The sequence below is a fragment of the Pseudopipra pipra genome, chromosome 8 (assembly GCF_036250125.1).
Source record: "Pseudopipra pipra isolate bDixPip1 chromosome 8, bDixPip1.hap1, whole genome shotgun sequence".
Taxonomy (NCBI): Eukaryota; Metazoa; Chordata; class Aves; order Passeriformes; family Pipridae; genus Pseudopipra; species Pseudopipra pipra.
In genome coordinates, this window is record NC_087556.1 from 34,252,175 (window position 1) to 34,267,473 (window position 15,299).

General features: G+C 40.6%; 1 protein-coding gene across 1 annotated transcript in view; it reads left to right on the plus strand.

Moving 5' to 3' along the window:
- Positions 1 to 6,459: 6,459 nt before the first annotated feature.
- CPXM2 (carboxypeptidase X, M14 family member 2) overlaps positions 6,460 to 15,299 on the plus strand; it is a 75,723-nt gene continuing 66,883 nt past the window's right edge. The window contains exon 1 of the mRNA XM_064663584.1: positions 6,460 to 7,196. Coding sequence (XP_064519654.1) covers positions 6,872 to 7,196 — 325 coding nt within the window. The 5' untranslated portion in view covers positions 6,460 to 6,871. The remainder of the gene's footprint in view (positions 7,197 to 15,299) is intronic.

The window sequence follows — 15,299 nt, forward strand, 5'->3', positions numbered from 1 at the left end:
TTAAATCCTATCACTTCATCTCAGATAGCTGTGTCCAACATGCTGGCACAAGGCCTTTTTTAATGGCTATAAGTCAAGTTCAAACAAGTTTATTACACAGCTGTGAAATTATATTGGCATATCTGGTAGTGTAAGTCTGACATGAATCTTTGATGCCTTTTGTATGGCAAGTGAAAACTCATTTCATTGCTTTCCTCTCCCTTCAATTCTTGCATTTTCACTGTTTTCATAAATGAATACACTGTGAAAGGTACTTCCAGCATATTGACAAAAATATGTGATTATGAAGATAAACAAAATCAGATCCCACCACCTTCAAACATTCACTAAAAACTGCACTAAATTAAATTGAATCTGTTTGGATTTGAACTTAAGTTATGCAGAGATATTGTTATCATATGAAAATATCACATTAAGTATTTATTCACCCAAACGAATCCCAGCCACGAATACTGCTTGTATCTGAAAGGAATAATTCCTTCCTGTTCTCCATTTAAAACACAATCCTTAAATATAGAAATTTTAGAGACTACTCTTTGCTGACGTTGCCTTTGCCAGCTCTATCACATCTAACATGACAAAGATTACCACATTTATGTACCATATTCTGTCCCCAATGGAGTTTCATTCATGACTTCTCAGGCTGTGAATATTGAAGAAATCCCAGGAAAAAATGCCCTTTAAGTTGGTTTCAGACAAACCCCGAGCTGCATTTCCCTGCTGCTGCCTGGGATGTGTTAAACATGCTGCTCACACTCTGCATGGCACATGTACAGCAATTTTAGGCCAGGAAATACCAGACTGAAATGTGAGAGTCATTACTTTTTGAAATTCGAATGTTGGCAGGTAGGTGATGTCCATGGGAATTTGCTGGAAGTGGCTGTTTTCATACAAGAAAACCAAAAAAAGGCCGTTCCAGACACTCGTCACCCGCAGTCCTGGCTGAGTGCACAGCAGGGGCATTTCATCCCATTTTCTCCAACTGTTCCACATAACTGCTGTCCTCCAGTCATCCCTCTTGTCTTAATGCTGTCTCAATTTTACAGTTAAAATAAAATGCACATTAAATTTGCCCATTTTTAAACCATGCAAAGAAATCTGAACCATTGACTAATGCAGACCTACAGTCCTTCCAACGCTGGTGAAGCACCACAACTAAATAGTATTAAACAAAATAATATTGCTTCTCTTTTTGTACCACTAGTATTACAGAATTTTTAATCACAAGGCAGCCTCTCAAGTCCCTTTCCTAGTGATAATCCTGCTGGCTGTGGTCCAGCAGTGGCTGCCAAATGCCAGGGCAATGTGTTGTCAACACAAAATCTACAGTCATTCTGGGGCATGAAGAAATGTAGTTCCCATCATAAAAAAAAAAAAAGACAAACAAAAACAAAGACCAAAAAACCAACCTATTACATTATTTGCAAAAATGTCAGAAACGCTTTTAGGCTTTGTTTATGTCACAAGTTAACTTTGTCTTTCTTGAAATGCTGTTTCTTCTCGTGTGTTCAGCACAGAAGGAAAAAGTAAAGAAAACTCTGGTAAGTATATGTAGAGAAATGGACTGGTGCAGATGGATCTGGTCTAAATATCCCCAAATAATAATGATGCTGGGTGAAGTCTCTGCTTGACATCTAGAGCATTTCTGTCATGAACTGATCCATCACTCTGAGGTGCTCAAAACACGAAAATCCCACAATTCCCCTTCTGGCTAAGAAAAGGGTTCATACAGTGAAAGTGTTATCATAGCACAGGGAAGTATAGGAGAACAAGGAACTTTTGTTTCCATGGCAATCCGAGCTCCTTCTTCAGACGCAAGCACAAAGGCAATATGCTGAATGATTATCTGAAGGTCATGTTGTTCTTAGGAGAAAAGTTAGGGAGAATGCACTGGGCTAATTTCCCCAGTTGGGATACACACTGCATTTCTAAGCAGTTAAAGCAAACAACTGATGAAGGAAATAATTGCCTTCATTAATGTCATCAGTTTATTTTAAAGTCTGTTTGCCCAAAGGAAACAGCATGAGGATAATTCACATTTTGTATCATTATTGCATATGCTCAGAGACAAATATTAAGATTCCATGTATATCTGGCATTCCTCACCTGGTAAAATATATTCCCTTTAAATTCAGTGTATCTTAAAACTAACTAAAACATCTCCATGTGAGAGCTTGTTTATGTTTCCATTTTTGTGGTAAGAACCACTCTTTCAACAAGTGCAAATGGGTTTTTTAAATGCCAGGATAGCCTAGGGATACATGGGAGGGATACACAGGTAAGCAGAACCTTGGCACCTGTCTCTGTTACATATGTAAGAAATGGGCATCAAAGGGACATATAAATGTTCAATTCAGTTTACTTTGTATTTCCCAGTGTCAGTTCTGGGTTTCCATTTCCTCTGAGCAGGTTTGACCTTGTTGACAGCAAGAGTAAAACGCTTTCTGTGGAAAAGAAAATGACTCTAAAAAGTGTAATTCTGTTTTCTTGCTCTGTTCTGTGCTTCCTGATTTAGTACAGATCTGAAGTACAAAGGAACAGAAACTTCACTGGTCTTCAGAAGGAAAGTTATTTTTAGAGTCATTTTGTTGCCAAAGCATATAGAAACCTTATGTGCTACCTCAGAAAGTTGCTGTGGAATGGCAGGGGAACAGAGATGCCTATTTCTTTGTCTTTGCTTTCCAACCACAGAGCTTTACTCTGATAAAAAAAAAGATGCACATATTCCGAAGAAAAGTTGCAGGAGTCACAAAGTTGCTTGAAGTTGAATTAACTGTAAATGTGTGATCCTTGTCTGTGTCGTATAAATACAAATCAAGGTCTTGAACAAGGACTGTGCTTAGACATACAGCTCTAACTCTCTTAAGTGAAAATGCAGTCCTGAATCTGAACTTAACAAATCATTTAGTTGGAAAAGATTTCTAAGATCATCGAGCCCAGCATTAACCCAGCACTGCCAAGCCCATCACTAAACCATGTCCCCAAGTGCCAGATCGACAGGTTTTTTAAATCCCTCCAAGGCTGGTGACACCACCACTGCCCTGAGCAGCCTGTCCCAATGCTTGACCACTCTTTCCATGAAGAAATTTCCCCTAACATCCAATCTAAATCTCTCCCAGGAGGGAGGTTGCAAGGGGCAAAGAAGAGCTGGGAGTGCCTCTTTTTTCTGGGGTGTTGTGAAATTGGCTCAAAATATGTGGCTTGAGAAATGTTACCCCAGCCGAGGGGTTAAACCATCATCTTTTAAATAAATCCTTCTTGGGAACAGAGGGAGAAAATGCTGCTTGTTTGCAGATTACAGCATGTTGTGTTTCACTTCAGCAGGACAAAGATTTAAAGCAAAGTGTAGAATGACTTATAGACTATCACTGGCATCGGTTCAGGAGTGGAGGATGAGGCTGGTTCCAGTTGCTGTACAAAAATATGAGTTTGCTTTATCTCCTTCCACATCAACTGCAAGTTTTTATAAGCTGTTTTGATACTTCACAGGCAAAAGGAACAGCCCCCAGGCCCAAAACATCTGAGCCTTCGGTGAACTTAATACTCCTGTGCCACTCCAAAAAGAGAAAACACCTCCTTTCCTCTAAGTTGTATCCTTCTAGGATGCTGACAGATTAAAAAAAAAGAAAATAAAAACATCTCACTGTCAAGTAAAAAAAATTCTGCCTAGAGACAGACTTTGCTGGCTGTATTCATGGACACCCCAAAACCAGAGGTGGGGCTGGAAGGGGCAGCAGTGCATCCATATGTGCATCCACATCCACAGAAAGTATTAAAATTCAAGTGAAACAAATATAGGGGACCTGGTGATTGACAGAGTTCTATACCCAGGAATAGATATTGATAGGTGTGTTTGGATGAACAAATCTTCCTTAAGGTAAGTACAGAGAGACAAGGGGGAGTTATTTGCAGTGACTGCAGGAGGTGGAGGAGTGGGTGTGGCACTGCCTGATGTTCTGCAAAGTTCTTGCCTGTGGAAGTGGAGTCGTGCAGGAAAACCTACCTGTCCTTGAGTGCCTTGCAGTGTCCTGGTGGGCACATCCCCATGGCTCACAGAAAATGGCAGCTGTGCCCATGCTGGAAAACCCTTTTGGTGAAGAAATGTTTCCTTATCTCCAACCTAAACTCCCCTGGCACAACTTGAGGCTGTTTCCTCTCATCCTGTCACTTGTTCCCTGGGAGAAGAGCCTGACCCCCATCAGGCTCCAGCCTCCTGCCAGGGAGTTGTAGACAGTGGTAAGATTGTGATGTGTGATGTGGGTAACACTTGGGTGGGTATTTTTGTCACTTAAATGTATCTTTTTTTATATGTATTGCTTAAGTTCAGGTCTTCCCTTGGCAGGAGAAGATTTTTGCTGCTATACTCTATGCAGCTATTATCATACATCTCTCTCCAGATACAGCTACTCTGCATTCTCACCTAGTAAAGGGAGACATCATGTTATAGTATACAAGATTAATTTTAATTAAAGCCTACACAGTTGTCTCTTTGTAGAACAGGTATCATATAGAAGAGAAAACACATGATCTTTATATACACACCTTGTAGAAATGTACACATGTAAAATTGTGAAATGCATATAATGTAAAATATCCCCAAATTTCAATCCTCAGGTCTTTAATTAATGTACACTTGACTTTATATTTTACAAAAATATCACTTGTTATGCTTGGAAATTTTCTGTTTCTGTGTGTCCTTCTATGATCACTGCAATGAGTTAAATAGTGATTTTGCAGCTAAAGCTCCTTTAGTTACCAAAAAAAAAAGTCCTTAATGATGCCATGGAAAAATTTATTTATCTACTTCTTCTCTAGGTATGTGAACATTCATATTATTTGCACAAGAGTGACTGTGCTGCAAATGGTAACAAAATTATACACATATTTTGTAGCTTGTGCTCTGCCCTCAGAAGTCAGGACCAAGGGGAGAAAGGACTGGATACTTTGGAAAGGGAAAACAAGAACAACTGTGAAATCATTAAAAGAGGATATTCAGCCTGCCCCTGAGCACAGGGAACAAGCAGTCTGCTTCTCACACACCATATCCAGTAGGACTCAACTCCTATTTTATTCTAGTTTTAGAATATGAAAATTCCTAAATTAAAGAAAAAAACATAAAATTTTGATTTAAATTTTAAAAAAGTAAAAATTAAGGATAAAAATAGAATTACATTTTTCTAAAAGGAAGGACAACAGACACAGTATAATGACTAAGTTCCTTTTGGGGTTGCAACTAAGAAAGCAAGGATGATAATTGTATATATGGGCAGGATCACCCACAGTCTGGAAACCAAATATACCAAAAGATACAGGTACTGTGATATAAAATGTTGTTTATTATGGTACTAAAATTATGAGAAACACACAAAAAATGTGAGCACAAAGGAAGAATAAAGACTGGGCAACAGATGCTATACTTTCTCCCAGCTGACTGGACCATGGCAAGAAATACAATATACATGATGAAAATATAAGCTGGTATTTTCAACACAGGAGTAGGAGTTCATATTTCATGCAAGCCAACTGTTGCATATTTCCTTCAGCACTGAAGGTTATTTTAGAGGTATGAAAAAGATGAAAGATAAGATTTTACTCCCAGACAAATTGATTTCATTAACGACACCGGGTTGCGTGTGTGTAGCACAAAACATCCTGGGCTGTTGGGAAGATGTTTCAGAGAGAACAAATATCAGGACCATTCCAAAAAGAATGAGAAAAAGGGCCACTGATGAACAATGTTCTTTCTGGTTTTCATTTGGACTGACTCCAGAGATTTGCCATATACCCCAGGAGAAGTCTCTTATAACTTGACACATGATACTTGTCAAGTTATATTAGTTATGGATAATTTACTGTAAGTTATTATGAAATAAGCTACTACAAACTATAAGCTTATATAAAACTGTGTTATTTAAACTATATTATTTAAACCATAAGTTGTTATAAAATAACACAGCTATACATAAACTTAAACATATTTTTATATCTATAAACTAATTTAAGTTATATATAACTTATTCGTGTCATATAAATATAAATATAATATATATAATTTATATCTATACAATTTATATATAAATTATATATATATAAATTATTGATGTCATGTAAATGTAAACTAATACAAACAAGGGAGGCCGAGATTGGTGCTGGAGAGGGATTCTTCTTTGCAAAAGCCAAAAGGGGAAAAAAACATACCACAAAAAGGAATACAGCACAACATATATGGGGTGAGGATTATTTGTCAGCAACCCATATCCCATATACCTTCCTGCATGTCCAGGTGGCAGGGCCAGCAGGTGACCCCTGCCAGCCACAGGCTCCGTGTGCCCACCCCCTTCTGCGCAGCATCTCCAGCGGCAGGGAAACCCTCTGGACACGGGCTGGGAGGAGCAGGCCGGCTGCCAAGTTTACTTTTCTTCCAATAAACCCTCTCGTGGATCAGAGAAAGACTAAAGAAACTGTTTGGGGGTTAAGCGGGAACTGTCGCCTAACTCTGGGCTTGGGGGAAAGCAGCACCAACCACCCAAAACTGCGAGGCAGGAGAGGAAAAGCAGCGAAGCTGACGGTGCTGGGGATCCCACCTGGCAAACGCCGGCGGAGCGGAGCGTTTGTCTGTCTGTCCGTCTGTCCGTCTGTCCGTCTGGCTGAGGATCCCGAGGATCACATGAATCCCGTCCTGCCCCCTCCCTCCGCAGCCCCGTCCCGCTGCGCTCCTCGCAACTCCTGCAAACTCGCCCAAAGCAGAGGCACTTCCCACAGGCAGCCTCTGCCTCTCCTCGAGGGGCTCTGGCAGCTGCCAAAACTCTCTTTTCCCTCTTTCCAAATAAAGTTCCAGCACTCGCAGAGGAGATTCCTGCAAACGTAAACGATGATTGCCCGTAGCAAGAAAGGTTCATGTTCTCAACTCTGCCTAGCTCTCTGCACCTTTGGGCTGGCGCTGCTGGGGGATGTGTCCCGGGCTGTACCCATGGACGATCAGGATTATTACCTGCAGGAAATTACCAACAGAGATCATTATTATTCCTTTCCATATCCTGGGGAAGAGTTTTTTCCTTTCACGGAGCAACCTGGAGAGGAAGGACCTCACCGCGCTGCAGAGACAGAGGAGCACCCGCGGTTCAAACCCAGCAGGAAAGAGTTAAAACCGAAGAAGAACAACAAAAAAGGAAAACCGATTCTTGAAACGCCACCAGGTAACTTTCCACCTCCTCCTCCAGAGTTTGGAGTCTGCTGAATCTCACGTTGCCTGTAACTTTTTGCATTAATCAATATCCAGCTAATGGCAGCCTTGGCAATAATAACAATAAATGTGGTTGTGGTGATGGTGATGACAACACATTAATTTTTAATATTCCACAGAACAGATCTGCAGAACTTTTACTACTTTTTAACCCTTTCCTTATCTAGTAAAGAGATTATTTTGGGGTTGTAATGTATTCATGCTACTCTACTCTGGCTAGTATATGGACTTTTCCTTCTTAATTATTCTTAATTACATTTGACAACTGGCATGTTCTGAAAACTGCTGTTCTCTAAGCAAAAGAACAGAGACAGATTCCATAGTAAAAGGTAATTGCATATAGTGACACCTCTCTTTATCCCTTCTCTCTTTGATCTGAGAGGTTACTGAATTAATTTTACTTATAAACCTGTGAATTTCTTTGAGATTTCACTCTGAAGCCCTCCAGAGGAAGATATGTAAACAGAGATCTTCCTGTAGAAGACTAAGCTCTAACAAGCTCACTTTATTTTTTGACCTGCAAAATAAAGAAATTAAACAGCAAAAAAAATGCCTTATAATCAAATGACCACCCTTAATTCCATTTTCTGTTTTCTGCACTTGATTAGGTGAAAATATGCAATTATTATAGTTTGCAGGAACTTGATGAGTTTTTACAACCCAGTTGTTCCCATCAAGACCTAATTGCTCCACCCTAGAAGAAGAGTAATTTCTTTCTATGTTCTCTGACTGTCTGGTAGCTACTTTACTGGTTTGGGATACTTAGGAGTGAGTTTGATCCATGAACTTTAGAGCTGTAAACTTTGGGGCCAAATCCCACTCCACAACAGCTGAACTCCCCTCTACTTTGAATGGAAACTTACTGTTAACAACTGGAGCATATGGCACAAATTTTGTGATTTAGAGCCACTAGTACAGCAAAACAGAGGATCAGGGGTTGTAGAGTGGCTTCAACTTTGCCCAGTTACATCTCGCACGTAGTAAACAAAATATTTTAAATTTAATGTTAACGCCAACAGAAATTAATTAGCATTTGACTAGCAAAGATTTGGGCTTTTAAACTAATAAATAGTGATAAGAAAATATAATTTCTAAAATCTGGAGAACCATTTGTGGGGCAGGCAGAGCAGCTTGTCAGTCAAGGCAGAGTCAAGGAGGAGAGCAGAAATATCTTGTCTGGGGGAGGAGAGGAACGAGGCATCCATGGCCCTCTCTCCCTCAGGGCCAACAGCCAGGCAGCAGCTTCCCAAGTGGATGATACTGCTTGGACCATCTCAAGAATTGGCTTATTAAGTGTGTTACATCAGTGCAGTCATTTTAGTCTACATTAGGTCATCCGAGATTGTTTTAATGTGATTTTTTTTTGTTTGTTTGTTTTTTGGGGTTTGGGGTTTTTTTAGATTAAGAAGAAAAAAAAAAAAAGATTCTGCTTTCCACCTCCACAAACTGGATCAGGAGGGCAGGGAAGATAGGGGACAGGACAAGGGGGAATGGCTTCCCACTGACACAGGGCAGGGTTAGATGGGATATTGGGAAGGAATCCTTCCCTGTGAGGGTGGTGATGCCCTGGCACAGGTTGCCCAGAGAAGCTGTGGCTGCCCCTGGATCCCTGGAAGTGTCCAAGGCCAGGTTGGACAGGGCTTGGAGCAACCTGGACTAGTGGAAGGTGTCCCTGCCCATGGCAGGGATTGGAATGAGATGGTCTTTAAGATCCTTTTCAATGCAAACCATTCCATGATTCCATGACCATGGGAAACACGGGGAATTTAAAGCTACCCAACTAGGTAGCAGGGTTTTTCTTCCTTAGCTTTGTGAAGTCAATACATATCTCCATCCTGTAGTGGGATGTTCTGCATTTCAGCTCTGCTTTCACCTTCCCTGTTGGTTTTTCTCAGTTTCCCCAGCACCATGGCTTCACACTTACTCCACCAAACACGACAGTGATGAGAATATCACCCAATCCACGAGGACAAAGTTAATTTATCTTTACAGACAGGCATCTTCCTCATTCCCCATGTGCTGCACTGAGCACCTTACAGCTGCAGAGAAGGCAGCAGACATGCCAATAACTACCCTCATCCCTGTGGAATGCTTATCCTTTCCTAACCTGGTTTGCTTTGTGCATTGTAGTAACAGCATTATGAAATTCCAACTATCTCCCACTAGGAGCTGAGCCCCTAGGGGAGCATAGTGGAGTCTTGCAGACAGTCTTCATTTGGTCACTTTCTAAGAATGTTAGATTTTGCAAATGGAATCACATTCATTTTTCTACATAGGAAATTAAGGAATCAGAAAAGTTTTAAAAAAAGAGACTTTCTCCTTCCCCAGAAAACGCTACACTGTGGGCCAACCAACTGCACAGGCAGGATTCATCTTCTGTTTTGCTGGTTTTCACTTCCCACCTTACCCCATTCATTTCATGCCTGCATTCAGTCAGGTGAGGTCCTTCCTCAGGCTCCTCCTCTCCCTCTGCAAGACGAAACGCAAGGTCAAGGGGACAAGGGTGGAGGCTCCTGAGGCACCACCAAAAGCAGCTGGAAATGGCTCAGTCCCTCTTCCCACAGCAGGCTTGTGCCCTTGGGGCACAGCTGAGCTTCCAAGCTTTCACCAGCCGTGTGAAATAAGAGGTTTTAAAGCCTGTCAGGTTTAAAAAAAAATAGCCAGAGGTACGAAAAAACAACTGATCCCCCTCCATCAAACTCCTGCTCCTTGATCCAGCTCCTGGGCAGTTGACACCAACTCAACAAGCTGACTGTTAGGCTTGTTTAAATATGGGAAAATTCTTAGGATTTCCTTGGGAGCAGCTGAACTATTTGAACTGCAATAGGCATAATAAGCCCTAAGGCAAACACCCAGTGAGGGAAACTGTCACCAAGTGTTAAAGATATAAGTGAAAACAGCGGGTTTTTAGCAGGAAATTGCATTTGTCAGGCGATTTGAGCTGCAGTGTTAAAAATTCTGGCTGTAATATGTGAAATTTCTCCTTTCTTCTCACTCAAAAGCAGGCAAGGGTCAGGTCCTGCCAGGGCAGTGACTCTCATGCTTATTAGCATGTCACTGTGTCACCAGGGATTGGTTTGAAATGAAGATCTGAAAATCTGGCCCTTCACAGAGATGTCTAAATGTGAATTCATACCTATATTTTCTCAAATTTTGATGTTAAGAGGCCAGCAAGAAAGAATAATAGCAGTTGTCAAGCAGATATCCACGAATAATAGGTATAAATCTGGTTGGGTAAGGATGTGTGCTGTGTATATATGTTTACAACTATGTGTTTATGCATCTATCCAGAAGTGGAATTAATTTATTGGACATGCAGTAAATATAAAAATTTGGGGGTTGTGAGGCTCACTGGCAGCCAGGGCATGTGGGATTAATTAATTGTAGCAAACAATAGTCTGGCTGGGAGCTGGAATGAAGAAAGAGGGGGAATGGGAATGTGTGATCTGCCCTTTGGCTGAGCAGCTGGTACTGATCAGCCCCAGCTTTGAATCAAAGTGGAAATCAAATGGAACAGTCTGAAGGACACAGCACAAAACAGATGACATGGACTCAACTTATTTAAGCTAATTACTGAAGGTGGTGAGAATATAGATATTTGTAATCTGTGAAATATTAATGGAGAAAGAAATGCTGTTGAGGCCAGCGGGGTTGTAGTGGGATGTAATTTAAAAAAAAAGTTATAAGAATCAATATTTGCAGATACTGGATTCAGATAACAGTTAGAAATATCAATCTGCCTCCTTGCCCTTTCAGTGACTCATAAATTAATTGGTACTAGGTCATCCTTGGAAGGTAAACAGTTGGATTGACAGTTTTTTGTATATATGCATATTTCCATTTTCCAATTCCGTCCTTGTTTGTACAGGCCTCTATCCAAAGCCCATTCAAATCAGTGGAAAGAGCCTTGTTAACATCAGTGTTTTCTTTTTATAGAGTTTAATACTTGGCATCTCAGCTACCATCTGTGGGGCAGATGCCTTCAGAGTTTGGGGGTCCGAGTACAGCCCAAAGTTCATCACTGAGAGGTTTATGGGGTGAGGTCCCAGTGAACACTCCTCAGTGTTGCACATTGCTCTGGGCCATGACTCAGCAGTTCCCACTCTCAATCCTATTGCTCTCAAATCTGCCACAAATAAATCCATAACGATTTTGATTTGATTTACAAGACTTGCAGTTCTTGTTCTGGCCATGTTTCAATTCTGATTGCATTTAGAAAAAAAAAATAAAGGAGTTATGTCTATTTATATGGCAGTGCTCAGAATGGGGTTTAGTGTACATTTGTTTTGTATTTCACCAGTGTTTCCCATTGTTTGATCTCTGCACAATCCAATGTGTGTCTGTGTTTAGTGATCATGATTTCCTTTGTCTTGTCTCATTTTAGTGCTTTCCCCAGGCTTGATGAAGCTCTTCAGATGCATTACTGTTTACTTGCCCCAGATTTGTTTCTTTCTGTGTGATTTGCCACCTGTTCAACAATGTAATTCTGAAGGTTTTTAGTTTTCTATTTCTTTTTCGTTTATGTGGTGCATCAGAATCCCTTGGATGGGTCAGGACCTCACTGGGACTTGTGTGTCAGGAGTCACAAAGGGAGGCAAAGAGAGGATAAAATGGCCAAGGCAAGCAATCATGAAAATAATCTTGGAGAATGACTTTGAATGTATAACAATAGACTGATAGTACATTAATTGAGGTGTTTATAAAGATATGAGATCATGAAATCTGGGAGAAATTAATAAGTGAATGAGGGAGAAAAGCTGAATCTTAGAGAGGGAAAAAATGGAGATATTTTAGTGCAAAATGGTGGCAAAGATCTGAAGAGCTTGTGAAGCTAAAAACTGACAAGTTTATGGTGTTACTGACATTTGAATCCTGAATTTTTTCACTGGAAAGAAGATTTGAGAGAGTGATATGTAAGGTATTGAACTGACAGCTGAAAGCACTTAAGAAGTCACCAAGATACACCAGGTTTCCAGCTAGATCAGAAGGAAACAGAAGGATAAGGTAGCCTGTGAACCACCATTTCTTGGCAAAATTGGAAAAGGTGGAAAGGGAGAACACTGGAAACAGGCTGGAGGTGTAGGTCGAGAGTTAGGAGGAAGTCTAGGAGCAAAGAGAGTCATCAAAGTCCAATTTTTCCAAAGATATTTAAAGTCCAGCATGTTGAACTTTACTGGCACATGGAATGTCTCAGAGCCCTGGCTGTGAGGAAGGCATTGGGAACACTGGCAAGGTGCCTTGGAGTGGAAGGGGAGGACTGAAAGTCAGACAGGGCAGAGGAATGGTGTGGGTTTGGGTGGGAGCAGAGCCAGTGGTGGCTCCGGAGCACGACAGGGAGCGTAGAGGAAAGGTGTGAACAGAAATGGGGAGGGAGCTGGAAATGTAGAACAGATTCAGGGGGAACAGCAAACAGGCTTTTGGGTTAGGGAACTGCCTCAGAGGGTAAAAGGAGGGTTGGGAGATGGCTGTGTGCATAGGCTGGTGGTTAAGTGAAGGTTATTCAGTGATAAATGACTTGTACAGGAACTAAGAAGAAGGAAGCACAGAATTTCTCATATGGTGTGTAATCACCAGCTGCTGTTTTGTGGTCCATTGGTATCTTCTCTCTTAAACCTTGTAACTTCCCTCTCTGAGAAGCCTAGAGAAAGTGGAGCACGACCTAGAACGTGTATTTTAATTTTAAAGCTTTTGCTTGAACTTCTTATAACAGGAACTTTTAAGAATGAACTTATTGGCCCTAGGTGCCTATCCCATGAATTTTAATATGACCTGTATCACATCATAATTGCCAGATGTGACAAGCAAAGATGAAAACATGTGGCTTTTAATGAGCTTTCTTTCATCTACCAGCTTCTATTTTCTCCTCAGCACTTATACAAATAAGGAGAATAATGAAATGTAACACAGCCATTCAATTTAAGAGCCCATCCTTTAAAGAATGTCACAACAAAAGAGGACAAAGGATGACTAAGAATGAATAATGAGCAATGCCCTCAAAATTGGCCAAACCTTTTTGATTAGTATCTTTCCTTACCCATGGCTTCAATGAATAATGTAACATGAGGAAAGAAAAATCAGAATAAACAGATCTGATTATGCTAGAAAAAACCATTTTCCATGATAATTCTCCTAGCAGCCTTCTCTGAATTCAAACTAATTTTTAAGGTGAGAAAAATACCTCTTTAAAAACACCTCTTTAAAAAAGGGATGGTTTCACTGAATAGATTTTAATAGTATGAACCTGAGCCTAGGCTTGTTCCTGAAATGCCAGCATATTACAAGACACTCATTAGTTGAATTCAGTCTTGGTTTTTAATGTTATTCTCTGTTCAGTGAGCTGGTTAGGCAGGTCAATCCAATGGTTCACAACCAAATTTTGCTTATTTCTTTTGGTTTTGGAATGAAGGCTTCTGTCAGCTCTGTGAACTCAGAATCTGTCAAAAAGATGGAATAATGGAAGTAGAAGCTGTGGTGCAGAAGAAGTAATTTCTTGAATTTTCAACGTCTGAGCCTTTTCTTCCTGTGGTTTTTAAGTGTTGCCCATTTCACTGCCTGTGTAAAGAGCAGACTACCAAAAGACTGGTCATCTGAGTACAGAGCTGGGATTTGAGTGTTGTATTCACACATAGTTGTTGCTTATGCTTGTTATTATGCAGAAGATGTACTAGATCTGGACTTCTTGTCAGGCCTCTGGTGAGGTTATGTCTTGTGGTACTGTTTGGTTTATGGAAATATAAATATGTGCCTTTAATACCATTTTCTTGGGTACTCGAGGAAAATGGGAACAAGCAAAGCTCTGATGTAGTCAAAATTATTTGCCTTTTAAAATGCACTTTTAAATTCAGTGCATGGACAGTGGAACAAGGGTGTTCAGAGGACCCTGGCCAGCCCAAAGATGGGTCTCTAATGCTGCTTTGGCTGATGATTTTCCTGATGAGGACTTCTTTTCATAAGCTACACATGATACTGGTCACTGAGAACATGTATCTCCTTTAGGGGCAAGCCTTGCTCCTCTGGAAGCCTTTCTCTGTTTCTGTCAGCTCAAAAGGTGTTTCGTGGGGTTTTTGCATATCTAACCAAGCTGTAAAAACCACTACATTAAACATTATTAAAATACATTGCAGTGTCACTTTATTATCTCTGATGTAAACAGATTTGCAATTTCCTTGTAGCACAGCAAAAGGAATGTTTATGATTCCATTCCCCTGTGGTTTTATCATCCTAATGTGGGGAAGAACAGGGTACTCTGGGTGTCTACTGTGTGCTGGAAGGGATGGAGCACTGCCAGAGAGGAGCAGGGTGTTTTATTCTTCATGCAGTCACCAGGCAGTGCTAAATCAACTTGACAGGTGTAAAAGGAAAACTGCTTCTCAAATGGCAACAAAAAAAGGTAAGAAAAACAAGGGGGAGAATGAAGAGATAGCAGATGGTGACTCTGAGAGTCAGGGTGCCTCTGAAGGCTTCAGAGCAAGTATGTGGGGATCACTTAAAGCATCTTTAGAGAACTTGTGTTTAGCTGTTAATGTCTCTGGCCCTGCTTGAATTGAGTTACAAAGGATATTCTGGTGAGTCTGCTGACAGATATCTAAAGTCCTCTTTTGGACATAAAATACTTCTCCTCTGGTGGGTGACATACTGGTGTTAGCAAGCAAGGATTTGCACCAAATTATAGGTTAAATGGAGAGAAGGAAAGCCAAGGAATTAATTCCTCCTTACCTCAGTGATTAACATTGCAGAAAATTGCAAAAAAATGGCAAGGTCGAGAGGACCACAGTGACTTCAGTACCTGTGACTCGTGGGTGGAGTTGAATATCTGATTTAATAGTGAAAGTATCCAGATAAAGCATTAATCTTCTGTTTACTTGTGGTTATTCAGCTGTAAATGTACAGGTCTGTAAATAGTAGTAAATAACACAGTTCTGTTCCTGCTTTCCCATAAGCATTAGCAGGATGCTGTAATCACAAAAGTGCTGGTGGATCCAACAGGCTAAACAAGGAACAAAATTAAAGTTGTTGTATACATAAGTTAAACCTAGTTAAACCTAGTTCATGTACT